The 13,955-nt window shown below is 41.7% G+C and overlaps 1 protein-coding gene across 1 annotated transcript in view; it reads right to left on the bottom strand.

Annotated features, from left to right (window-relative positions):
• Atg16 (Autophagy-related 16) overlaps positions 1 to 13,955 on the bottom strand; it is a 43,210-nt gene that overhangs the window by 15,298 nt on the left and 13,957 nt on the right. Inside the window, exons 7-10 of the mRNA XM_076189828.1 lie at positions 5,526 to 5,631; positions 5,197 to 5,339; positions 4,806 to 4,926; positions 449 to 628 (exon numbers count right to left, since the gene is read on the bottom strand). Coding sequence (XP_076045943.1) covers positions 449 to 628; positions 4,806 to 4,926; positions 5,197 to 5,339; positions 5,526 to 5,631 — 550 coding nt within the window. The remainder of the gene's footprint in view (positions 1 to 448; positions 629 to 4,805; positions 4,927 to 5,196; positions 5,340 to 5,525; positions 5,632 to 13,955) is intronic.

Below are 13,955 nucleotides of genomic sequence, written 5' to 3'. Positions count from 1 at the left end.
CAATGCAGCAAGACACAGTACATGTACAGCAGGGCTGGTTCACTTACATGGCGATCCTCCCTCCTCATCCCTTCATGACGAAAATAGAGAAGATGGGGAGAATTCCCTTTAGGTTGCATCAAAATATCATTCATTTTCCACTCACATCTATCCCCTGCCTTCTACCTTCCCTTTATTCATAAATATATAAATATTTAGTGAATAAATAAAATTAATTGTTCTTGTAGAATTCATGAATGTTGGGGTCAGATGTACACACAGTTGCAGTCACTAAGAAGAAACACTGGACTGTTGTATTATAAGGATCTGTTTCTATGTTGCTGGTTAGAGGAGGAGTTACTGGTTGTCAATTCTTAGTCAAAATGTCTCTGCTGTCCATAATACAGGACCATGGCATGCAAATACACTGGTTCTTTGCACTGCAAAATAAAGGAAAAAGAAAACTGACCTTTAGAAAGACAAAGGGAAGTAATCTTCCCTTGCAACGGGACTTCTTTGGATGATTGTTCTGTTCTTGTATCCCAGAATCTGATTTTTTTGTCAAAATGTCCAGAGATAATAGTGGTAGCAGCACCATCAGATGCTACTAAGTCATTACAGGTGGAGCCTGCAAATATTGTCCTAATACCTGCAAGGAAATATAGTATAAGTATACATACATACATATACCAATGGCTTTTTCCCCCTTACAAGGGAGGTAGCCAAAAACAAAGGCATAATATCCACTACCACCCATTTCATCCCCACTTAACTCCACTCCCATTCACCATCCTCCCTCCCTCCCTCTTATCTTGGCTCTTCTTGGATGACGGGTCATCCCTGCATCTTGCCCACTGCCCTGGGGCAGAGGCTATGTAGCAAGACATAGTATAAGTATAATAAGATGGAAATAAATAAGTACAAATATAATTCATATATCTGTCTTCCTACATTCTTTTATCTATGAAACCTTATCCTTTTCCAAATTCACATTGCTCAATTATTCCCTCTGTTCTGATTATATATATATATTACATATATATATATATACACATACATACATATACCAAAGGCTTTTTCCCCCTTAAACAAGGGATAGCCAAAAAGAAAAAGGCATAGAAATCACTCCCACCCATTTCATTTCCCATATATTCCACTCCCCTCCACCCTCCTCCCTCCCTCCTATCTTGCCACCTCCTGGATGATGGGTCATCCCTGCATCCTGTCCACTGCCCTGGGTCAGAAGCAGTGTCACAAGACACAGCACATCCACAGCAAGGCCGCTTCATAAATTCGGCGATCCCCCCTCTCTGTCCCCTCATGCAGGAAAGGAGAAGACGGGGAGAAATCCCTTAGGGCTGCATCAAATTTTTTCTCATACATACTTCCTCACCCCCTATCCCCCACCCACTCCCACTCATGCATCACAGCCTCATCTATACACAACCCTTCTCCATTCACCCCTATCTTCTGTCCTCTCCCGTCCTTCCTCTACAGACATTCCTCTCTTTTGTAAAGCCCCTTTCACCCCATCCATCCATCTCATATATATATATATATGTGTAATACATATGTATACATACATACATATATGTAATATATATATATGTATACATACATACATACATATACCAAGGCTTTTTCCCCCTTACAAGGGGGGCAGCCAAAAAGAAAAAGGCATAAAATCATTCCCACCCATTCCATCCCTGAATACACTCCACACCCCTCCACCCTCCCTCTTATCTTAGCACCTCCTGAATGACGGGTCATCCCTGCACCTTGTCCACTGTCCTGGGTCAGAAGCAGTGTCGCAAAACACAGCACATCCACAGCAAGGCCGCTTCATTAAATTGGCGACCCCCCTCTCCGTCCCCCCATTGCATAAAATGAGAGGACAGGGAGAAATCCCTTCGGGCTGATGCAAATTTGCTCACACATACTACCTCACCCCCCATCCACCCGCCCATTCCACTTCATGCTATCACAACATCATCCATATACAACCATTCTCCATTCACCCCTGTCTTCTGTCCTCTCCCATCCTTCCTCAACAGACATTCCCCTCTTCCCCAAAGCCCCCTTCACCCCATCCATCCACCTCATCCTAGGATGTCCCCTCATGTTCACTCACCCCACATCTGCCTTCCACACCTCTTTTACTAGTCTTTCTTCACTCATTCTTTCCATGTGTCCAAACCATCCTAATATTCTTTCATCAACCCTATCTCCCAGCTCCCTTTCCACCCCCGTTCTCCTCCTCACCTCCTCATTTCTCAATTCATCTAGCCTAGTAACCCCCATCATACTTCTCAGACACCTCATCTCAAACACATTCAAACTCATTCTCTCTTCTTCTCTTATGTTCCATGTTTCTGGCCCATACAGTGCTGTTGGCACAATCACTCCTTCATACAGTCTCCTCTTCGCATCCATTCCCAAATGTCTATTCCTCATTACACTCTTTAATCCACCAAGGCATTTACTTGCTTCTCTCAATCTACATTCTACCTCCACTTTCACTCCACCTTTCCCTGCCACATTTGCACCCAAGTATCTAAAACTATCCACTTCCTCCAGTCGCTCTCCCTTAATGCTCACTTCCAGTCTACTGCCACTTTCACCCCTTGTACATCTCATCACCTTACTTTTACCCACATTTATCTTTAGCTTTCTTCTATCACATACTCTCCCAAACTCTGCCACCAACTTCCTCAATTCCTCCTCCGATCCTGCCACAAGCGCAGTGTCGTCTGCAAACAACAGCTGGCTCACCTCCCACTTTTCTCCATTTTCTTTAACCATCTCCAATCCCTTGCCCACTACCCTTGCATATGTATAATATATATATATTACTCATGTTCACTCCCTCCACTTCTGCCTTCCACACCTCTTTTACTAGTCTTTCTTCACTCATTCTTTCCATGTGTACAAAACATCCCAATACTTTTTCATCAACCCTATCTCCCAACACCCTTTCCACCCCCGTTCTCCTCCTAACCTCCTCATTTCTCACTCTATCCAGCCCAATAATTCCTGTCATATTTCTCAGACACCTCATCTCAAACACATTCAAACTCCTTCTCTCTTCCTCTTTTATGTTCCATGTTTCTGCCCCATACAGTACTGTTGGCACAATCATTCCTTCATACATTCTCCTCTTAGCATCCATTCCTAAATGTCTATTTCTCATTACACTTTTTAATCCACCAAGGCATTTACTTGCTTCTCTCAATTTACATTCTACCTCCACCTCCATTCCTCCCTTTCCTGCCACATTCACACCCAAGTATCTAAAGCTATCCACTTCCTCCAGTCTCTCTCCCTTAACCCCTTCCATACGGTGCCGCACACGTAGGCGTCATGAGGAGCAAGTGGATTCGCGACGCTGCCATATCGGCGTCTTGATTATATTTATTGTAGTCGCCCCTGTGTTTTTACATTCTCCCAAATGCGCCCAGAATCCCATTCTCTGTGGTTTTCAAAATTCGCGGGTGAAAGAGAGAACGATCGATATAAGCGGCGACTATATTTTATGATGCGAATATTATTTCGTTACGTCGTACGGCTGGCATTGGCTGCTGCCCGCGAGATTTAAGTCCCGTATTGAAGTGGTTAATGCTCACTTCCAGTCTGCTGCCACTTTCACCCCTTGTACATCTCATCACCTTACTCTTACCCACATTTATCTTCAACTTCCTTCTTTTACACACTTTCCCAAACTCTGTCACTAACTTCCTCAATCCTTCCTCTGATCCTGCTACAAGTGCAGTGTCATCCGCAAACAACAGCTGGCTTATCTCCCACTTTTCTCCATTTTTTTTTAACCACCTCCAATCCCTAACCCACCACCCTTGAATTTACCTTTCGCACCACCCCATCCATGTATAAGTTGAACAGCCAGGGTGACATAACACATCCCTGACGAAGTCCCACCTTTACCTCGAACCACTCACTCTCTCCATTTCTAATACTGACACACGCTCTAGAACTCTCATAAAAAGCATTCCTCCTATCCCATATATCTGCAAAACCTCCCTGTCTACCCTGTCATAAGCCTTTTCCAGATCCATAAAAGCCCAAAAAACATCCTTTTTCCTATAGCTTTCTCACATATGTCTTACCACGAAAATCTGATCTACGCAACCCCTACCCATCCTAAATCCACACTGTTCCTCACCAATTACTCCCTCTGTTCCTCTCCTTATCCTCTCAATCAAGATCCTCCCATAAGCCTTCCCAACTACACTTAACAAGCTAATCCCTCTGAAACTACTACACTCACACTTGTCCCCCTTTCCCTTGTAAAGTGGAACTATACAGGCACACCTCCAGTCCTCTGGCACTTTACCCTCTCTCCAACAAACATTAAACAGCCTCACCAGCCAGTCCACCATCACTGTACCTCCTTTTTTTCAGACATTCTGCATGGTATCCATCCAGACCAGGTGCCTTACCTGCTTTCATCATCTTAACAACTGCCTTCACTTCATCCTTCCTTATTTCTCCTCCGTTTTCTTCACTTATCATGGTCATTTTCCTAGCACTTCCCACTGCAACTACCTTTCCCTTTCTATCCTCCTTCACATTTAGCAACTCCCTAAAATACTCTGTCCATCTTCCTCTTACTGCCGTCTCTTCCATTATCATCTCTCCATCTACACCTTTTACTCTCTACTTGATTCACCTCCTCTTCCTCTCTTAATTTCTTTTCAAAACATCTTTTTATTACTTTCAAAATTTTCTGTCATACTCTTACCCCATTTCACATCTGCTCTCCTCTTTGCCTCCTTGTGCTTTACTTATATACAAAACAAAAAATTACTCACAAGCTCTACTTCTCAAGTCCCAAATCTTGAGAGTTCTGTCATGAGAACCTGTCACCACTTTGGATGATTCAGTAAGGAACTTTGCTGCCATAACTTTCCCTGAGTGTCCTGTTAGAGTGTGCTGTAAAATAAACAATTATCATGCAGGTGCAAATTAATTCACATCTATGAGGGTAGCCCTATGAATGGGTCCCAGTGAACAGATATACAAAGATTTTTGACAGACTGACAAAGCTATACATCTTAATTTCATGATGACTCTTACAAAATACATGTTTCGTTTTATTGCTGAACTGCTTTGGACAAAAATCATACCTACAGCTAAACAACAGAAACAAAAGCATACAAGAAAAATTAATTTCCAAATGTGAATTCCACAGCCTTAACTTACTCTGAGTCTGTGATCAGTAACTGTCCATACTCTGCTGGCAAAATCATTGGAAGCTCCAAGAATTAAGGACTCCTCTGCATCGAAGTCTATAGCTGTTACTCCTGCATTGCTACCCATCAACGTTCCCCGAAGCTCTGCAGTACCTGTTAAGTAATTTCAATTAATTTATGCATCTATTTCTGTGTATGCATGTCAAAGTATACACACACCCGATAACCATCCAAAACCCATTCCATGTAACTTCTCCTTTTGGACTTTATGAATAAAGAGTCATCTCTATCCCCCAGACACACTACTTAATGGTCATACTAAACAAAAATTATACTAACCATGATTCACATCCCAAAGTTTAAGTTTTCTGTCAGCACCTCCTGTTGCAACAATTCTTCCCTGGGGACTAAATTGTATAGCATTCACTTCACTATCATGTGCATCCTGGAAAGAAAGAATTTTTTTTTCATTCTGCTACCTATGCTTTTGATTAAATGAAGCCTTGCTGTGGATGTGCTGTGTCTTGCTGCATTGCTGCTGATCCTTGGTAGTGGACGATATGCAGGAATGACACATCATTCAGGAGAAGCCAAGATAAGAGGGAGGGTGGGAGGGTTGGTGAATGGGAATGATATGGTGGGGTGGAATTAGGCCTTTTGACTTTGGCTACCTTCCTTGTAAGGGGAAAGAAGTCATTGGTACATGTATGTATACCTATGCTTTCAAAGCACCTAATTTCAATAGTGCAAAACTTACCTCATTCCTCCCCAGTTGCACTTTCAAAGAACCTAATTTTTTATATTACAAAAACTCTTCACTTCTCCCAAACCCACAGATATTTGTGCAAGTAATATTCACAACTTTAACATTTCCTTCTTACCCTACTAGATAATAATTCAGTGGGCTTCCGTGCAATGCCTTGAATTCTACAGAAGGACAAAGGCCACAAGATGAACACCAAACCCTCTTGATGCAAATCCCCACTGTAAGAGAACAAACAACCAAAACACCCCTGATTTCCACCCACGGGAGTTGTGGGTCTCCTACATGAGAGCCCTAAGGCAATAGACTAATTGACTGACTCTTCATAGCTTGGAAAAAAGAAATTAACAATCTCATACTACATGTACCTTCAACATTATTTTCAAACAATTTAAGGTTACTGATGTAATGTACAGAGAATACTTATGAGTCTGACAGAAATTATGAAGTTTAGTGTAGTTAGGGTACTCATCTCCCTAGATTAGACAGGGGTGGAGGTGGGTGATATTGACATGGCCATTGCAATCAAAATATCCTTTTTATCTAATAAAGCTGGAGAACACTGCAACACTGCTTCTGACCCAGGGCGGTGGGCAGGGTGCAGGGATGACCCGTCATCCAGGAGGTGCTCAGATGAGAGGGAGGGTGGGAGGGGTGTGGAGTGTATTTAGGGATGAAATGGGTGGGAGTGTTTTTATGCCTTTCCCTTTTTGGCTACCTCCCTTGGAAGGGGGAAAAAGCCTTGGTATATGTATGTATGTATGTATGTATGTATGTATATATATATATATCACAGGTGAGAAATGTAGTAACACATTTATAAATCACAACTAACACCACAGTCGGACGAAAGAAAGAGTTGCGTAAGCGGAACTATATATTTCGATTGCTACCTGCAATCCTCTTCAGTAGTACAAAGTGGCAGGGAGGAGGCTATCTTAAGTAGCAACCTCTTACAAAAGAAAGGGAACACGAGAAAATACAGAACATCACTGCCCCAACCCTAGTTGACCTGAGGCTGACACGAGGTCGGGTCAGGGGGAGGGGGAGGAAGCTTGTTGACAATATTTTTGGTGATGAATAGTCCTGAAATGATGTCTGGGGTCCATTGACCCTTGGAAATATTCATCGTGGGCAGATAATCAATTAATGTTGATTCCACCATTTTCCTTCTGAACCCACACCCTGATTTGTAAATGAGATCAGATTTCTCCCAGTCCATCCGGTGATTAAATTTATCAACGTGTTGAAACACTGCTGAATTTATTTGGCCATATCTAATCGACCTTTTGTGTTCATTTAATCTTGTCGGTAGGTCTCTTCCCGTCTGGCCAATGTAAGAAAGGTTACAATCTTTACATGGAAGGGAGTAAACACCTGGGATATGTTCTTCCTTCAACCTCTGGTGAACATTAACAACTTTTTTATTAATAGTATTGGGGTAGTTATGAATTAAATTTACTTTCTCTTTGGGAAGAAACTTGGACAATTGACTGATGGACTCTGAGAAGGGGATGACTAGGGGATTTTGTCTCTCTTTCTTTAACTTAGTGGAAGGGTGTTTGAAAAAACTTGCTCTGGCTTGACTCAGGGCTTTATCCAGAAACCAATGAGGGTAGGCTAATTTTGTTAATTGGGACTTGATGGAAGTTAATTCGTGTTCTAAAAATTGGGGGCTACAAATCCTAAAGGCTCGGAGAAAAAGTCCCGAAGCTACACCCAGATCACATTAAAAGGAGTGTAGCTTCGGGACTTTTTCTCCGAGCCTTTAGGATTTGTAGCCCCCAATTTTTAGAACACGAATTAACTTCCATCAAGTCCCAATTAACAAAATTAGCCTACCCTCATTGGTTTCTGGATAAAGCCCTGAGTCAAGCCAGAGCAAGTTTTTTCAAACACCCTTCCACTAAGTTAAAGAAAGAGAGACAAAATCCCCTAGTCATCCCCTTCTCAGAGTCCATCAGTCAATTGTCCAAGTTTCTTCCCAAAGAGAAAGTAAATTTAATTCATAACTACCCCAATACTATTAATAAAAAAGTTGTTAATGTTCACCAGAGGTTGAAGGAAGAACATATCCCAGGTGTTTACTCCCTTCCATGTAAAGATTGTAACCTTTCTTACATTGGCCAGACGGGAAGAGACCTACCGACAAGATTAAATGAACACAAAAGGTCGATTAGATATGGCCAAATAAATTCAGCAGTGTTTCAACACGTTGATAAATTTAATCACCGGATGGACTGGGAGAAATCTGATCTCATTTACAAATCAGGGTGTGGGTTCAGAAGGAAAATGGTGGAATCAACATTAATTGATTATCTGCCCACGATGAATATTTCCAAGGGTCAATGGACCCCAGACATCATTTCAGGACTATTCATCACCAAAAATATTGTCAACAAGCTTCCTCCCCCTCCCCCTGACCCGACCTCGTGTCAGCCTCAGGTCAACTAGGGTTGGGGCAGTGATGTTCTGTATTTTCTCGTGTTCCCTTTCTTTTGTAAGAGGTTGCTACTTAAGATAGCCTCCTCCCTGCCACTTTGTACTACTGAAGAGGATTGCAGGTAGCAATCGAAATATATAGTTCCGCTTACGCAACTCTTTCTTTCGTCCGACTGTGGTGTTAGTTGTGATATATATATATATATATATACATACATATATATATATACATACATATATATATATATACATACATACACACACAACACTGATTAGGTCCCAGTGAACAGATATACTTTTTTACCAACCACAACACACTTTAATTCTAAGCCAACAACATCGGGAGACCCACAGAGGCCAACATGCAGAAATTGAAATGTGGTACGGCCAAGGACTCGAACTAAGACTAGCAGGTGACAAGTGTTGTAGTGACCTACCAAGTGCACCATCAACATGGCCTCTTGATGGCGCAATTGGTAAGTCACTACAACACTTGTCACATGCTAGCCCTGGTTCGAGTCCTTGGCTGTACCACATTTCAATTTCTGCATGTTGGCCTCAGTGGATCTCCTGATGTTGATGGCTTAGAATTAAAGTGTGTTGTGGTTGATAATAAATATATATGTATGTATATGTATGTATATATATATGTATGTATATGTATGTATATATATATATGTATATATATATGTATATATGTATATATATGTATATACAGTCGTACCTCGGTACTCGACCGCCTCTATACTCGACCAAATCGGTGCTTGACCAAAAAATTCGAGTAGAAAATGCATCGGACCTCGAACAGATTTTCGGTACTCGACTAGCTCGAACAGCGGGTAAGCGTCAGTTCGACTCAGACCGCCAGCGGAGTAAGACGTACGCAGTTTGTTCGAGTATTTCTTCCCAGATTTAAACTTTTTCGTGTTGCTCTAGCCCTTAATAATGGGTCCAAAGAAAGACAGTGATAAGGGGAAAATTGGTTTCGGTGTTCGAACAAATCGGTGCTCGACCACCACCTCAGAACGGATTATGGTCGAGTACCGAGGTACGACTGTATATATATATATATACAGTATATATATCTATCAAGGTTGGGGCCAAGCACAGACAACTGTGCTTACGTCCAAGTCCAAGAACCTGGATATTTTTCAAGTACAATTAGTCATTTTGCTATGTGCTTCTGTCCAAATCCAAGTACATGTCATTTTACTAAAGTACAAGTACTTTATGTAAAGCAAAAAATTCCTATAAACTATGAACAATTTTACCCTTATAAGGAAGGTAGCTAAGTCAGAGGCACGTACTTATTCCCACCCATTTCACTCCCCTCCACCACCCTTTCCACCCCTCCCATCTTAGCTCCTCTTGCATCCACCAACTGTCCTGCGTCAATCAAACACAATAAAGCAAGACACAGTACATCCGCAGCAAGCACATTTCACTTAATTGGCAACCCCCCCTCTCTGTCCCCTCATGTAGGAAAAGAGCAAGACGGGGAGCAAGACGGGGAGAAATCCCTTTGGGCTCATCAAAATATCATTCACACATAAGTACCACCTATCCACCCATTCCCTATCCCTACCTTCCTTGGACAACAGTATCATGCATACACAGTCATTCTCACTCATCCCTATCTCCTGCCTTCTCCCTTCCTTAATCAACAGACATTCCCCTTTAGCTCAACACCCCTTTCAACCCATCCATCCATCTCATCCTTGGTCGTCCCAAGTTCACTCCCTCCACCTCTGCCTTCCACACCTCTTTTACTAATCTGTTACCACTCATTCTTTCCATGTGTCCAAATCATCCCAATAATCTTTCATCAGCCCTATCTGCCATCTCCTTTTCTACTCCCACTCTCCTCCTCATTCCTCATTCTATCCAACCTTGTAACCCCTACCATATTTCTCAGAGATTTCATCTCAAACACATTTAAACTTTTCCTCTCTGCCTTTCTTAAATTCCAAGTCTCTACCCCATATAATGCTGTCAGTATAATCACCCCTTCATACAATCTCCTCTTTGAATTCATTCCAGTTGCCTATTTCTCATAACACTTTTCAATCCCCTAATTCATTTATTTGCTTCTCAATCTACAATTTACTTCTACCTCCATTCCTCCCTTTCCTGCCACATGCAACCCTAAATACCTAAAGCAATCCACTTCCTCCAGCCTCTCTCCTGTTAGACTTACTTCCAAATCACTGCCATCCTCTACCTTTGTACAGCTCATCATCTTGCTTTTACCACCATTTACCTTCAATTTTCTCCAATTCCATAGCTTTAGAAAAAAGTACGGATGTTTCCTGAGCTTTTACGGATATGGAAAAGGCTTTTGACAGGGTAGACAGGAAGGTGCTGTGAGAGGTATTTCAGATATATGGGATAGAAAGACTGATGTTAAGAGCAATCATGAGTTTTTACAAGAGCAGTAGAGCCTGTGTTAGATATGGAGAGAGTGAGTGGTTTGAAGTAAAGGTGAGGCTTTGCCAGGGACATGTCATGTCACCATGGATATTTAATTTATACATGGACAGGTTGGTGTGAGAGGTAAATGCAAGGACAATGGGTTGGGGATTGGAGACGGTTAAAGGAAATGGAGAAAAATGGGAGATAAGCCAGTTGTTGTTTACTGACAACACTGCTTGTAGCAGGATCAAAGGAGGAATTAAGGAAGTTTTTGACGGAGTTTGAAAAGATGTGCCAAAGAAGGAAGTTGAAGATAAATGTGGGTAAAAGTAAAGTGATGAGATGTACAAAGGGAGAGGATGACAGCAAATTGGAAGTGAGTATTAAGGGAGAGATGGTTAGAAGTGGATAGCTTTAGATAATTGGGGGCAAATGTGGTGGGAAAGGGAGGGGTGGAAGTGGCGATAGAATGTAGATAGAAGCAAGTAAATGCCTTGGGGGATTAAAAAGTGTAATGAGAAATAGACATTTGGAAAAGGATGCTAAGAGGAGATTGTATGAAGGGGTGATAGTGCCATCAGCACTGTATGGGACAGACACATGGAACATAAAAGAGGAAGAGAGAGTTTAAATGTGTTTGAGATGAAATGCCTGAGAAGTATGGTAGGAGTTACTAGGCTGGATAAAGTGAAAAACAAGGAGGCGAGGTGGAGAGCAGGGGTGGAAAGGGAGTTGGGAGATAGGGTTGATGATAGAGTATTAGGATGGTTTGGAAATATGGAAAGAATGAGTGAAGATTAGTAAAAGAGATGTGGAAGGCAGAGGTGGAGGGGGTAAACATGAGGAGGTGACCAAGGGTGAGATGGATGGATGAAGTAAAAGGGGCATTGGGAAAGAGGGGAATGTCTGTTGAGGAAGGGAGAAGACAAAAGATAGGGGTAAGTGGAGAATGGTTATGTATGCATGATGCTGTGATGCTTGGGAGTGGGTGGGGGATGGGAGGTATGGGATTATGCCTGAATGATATTTTGATGCAGCCCAAAGGGATTTCTCCCTCATCTTCTCTTTTTCTGCATGAGGGGATGGAGGCACTAATTAAATTAACTGGCCTTGCTGTGGATGTGCTGCATTGCTTCTGACCCAGGGAGATGGGTGAGATGCAGGCATGACCTGTCATCCCTGAGCCAAGAGGGAAGGAAGGGTGGTGAATGGGAGTGGATGTGAGGATGAAATGAGTATTAGTGGATTTATGCCTTTGAATTTGGCAACCTCCCTTGTATGGGGGAAGAAGCTCTTGGTGTATGTATGTATGTATGTGTACCTTTTCAAACTCTGTCACTAACTCCCTTAATCCCCTCTCTGACCCTGCCACAAGAGCAGAGTCATCAGCAGCAAACAACAACTGGCTCACCTCCCACTTTTCTCCATTTCTTAACAATCTCCTGTCCCCTGCCCATTACCCTCACCTTTACCTCCTGCACCACCCCATTCATGTACACACTGAACAACTATGGCAACATGACACAGCCCTGATGCTCTTCATTTCTAGTTCTAACACAGGATCTACTATAATAAAATCTTTCAACTACCCTTAATAGCTTTCCCCAAACCCCATATATCTGCAAAACTTCCCACAATGCCTTCTTGTCTACCCTGTCCATAAAAAAAAAATCTTTACCTTTTCCTAAAACTTTCTCACACATCTGCCTTACCACAAAAATTTTATCCACACAACCCCTACCATTCCTAAACCCACTGTTCCTCACCAATTACTCTGTTCCTCTCCTAATCATCTCAAACAAAACCCTCCCATAAGCCTTCTCAACTACACTTAACAAAGTGATCCCTCTGAAACTACTACACTCACATTCATCCTTTTTTTCCCTTGTAAAACAGAACTATACAGGCATTCCTCCAGTCCTTTGGCACTCTACCCTCCCTTATACACACATTAAACAACCTCACTAGCCAGTCCACTATTACTGTAACCTCCCTTATTAAGACTCCACATGACACCCATCCAATCCAGGAGCCTTACCTGTTTTCATCATTTTTAGAGGTACTTACACCTCATTTTTTTTTTCTACTCCATTTTCCTCTCCTATCACAGTCATTTTCTTAACACCTCCCACTGCTACCACCAATCTTCAATATTCAACAGCTCTGCTAAAATACTCTGCCCATCTTCCCCTTACCACCCTCTCTTCTGTCAAGATATGTCCATCCACACATTTTACCTTTTCTTCTCTACTTAACTCACCTCCCCTTCCTCTCTTGATTTCCTTCCAAAACATCTTTTTACTGCTTTCAAAATTCTGTCATACTCCTCTCCCATTTTTCATTTGCTCTCTTTTTTGCTTCCTTTATCTACTGTTTTGCTTCTCTTCTTTTTTCTTTATACTTCTCATATTTCTCTCTCATCCTAGTTTGTAACCCTGAGTGCTTGATTCTTCTCTTCTACTACCTTCTTTATTTCATCATCCCACCACTCACTACTCTTCTTTCTATTCCCTCCCATCTTTATTGTTACACATACAATCTTTGCACATCCTGTCACTTCCTCCTTGAAAACCCTCCATTTCTCTTCCACCTACTTTCACTCTATCCTTTACCACCTCTCACACTTCTCTTAGCTTCTTGTACCCCTGCTCTTTTCCCTTCTTACTTAAACAGTTTACTCTATGCACCTCCCAACCTTCTGTCCTTTTCCTCTTTCTCAATCTATCCTCCACTCTCAACTTACCTTCCACCAAAAAAATTATCTGATATTCCCCACTTTCTCCAGTACGAACATGTACATCCAAAACTCTTCCTTCTCTTCTGGTTAATAGTATATATAAAGCACCATACCATCATAATACTTAATGTACCCAATAGCATCATCACAAAGTTCCCTAAAAGCAATATATAGTACATATCTTTTGATTAACTACAATGTGCTTGTTTGTACTTGAATTTACTTTGTATTTTTCAAGTATTTTGGGTCTAAGTACAAGTAACACTGAATTTTTAAACTACAAGTACATATATTTGGACCCAATCCTGATACAGATATACATATAGATGAATTTACATCCATTTAAAAATGTGAATCAAGTACTGAATCTTACAAAAAATGAATGTACAGTTGTACACTAAATACCACTGAATCT

Source organism: Oratosquilla oratoria, chromosome 9 (assembly GCF_046742065.1).
Source record: "Oratosquilla oratoria isolate Oo_2021 chromosome 9, ASM4674206v1, whole genome shotgun sequence".
NCBI classification, from domain to species: Eukaryota; Metazoa; Arthropoda; class Malacostraca; order Stomatopoda; family Squillidae; genus Oratosquilla; species Oratosquilla oratoria.
Note: the sequence above shows the minus strand (reverse complement) of the source record. Positions and strands in the feature narration are given on the sequence as shown.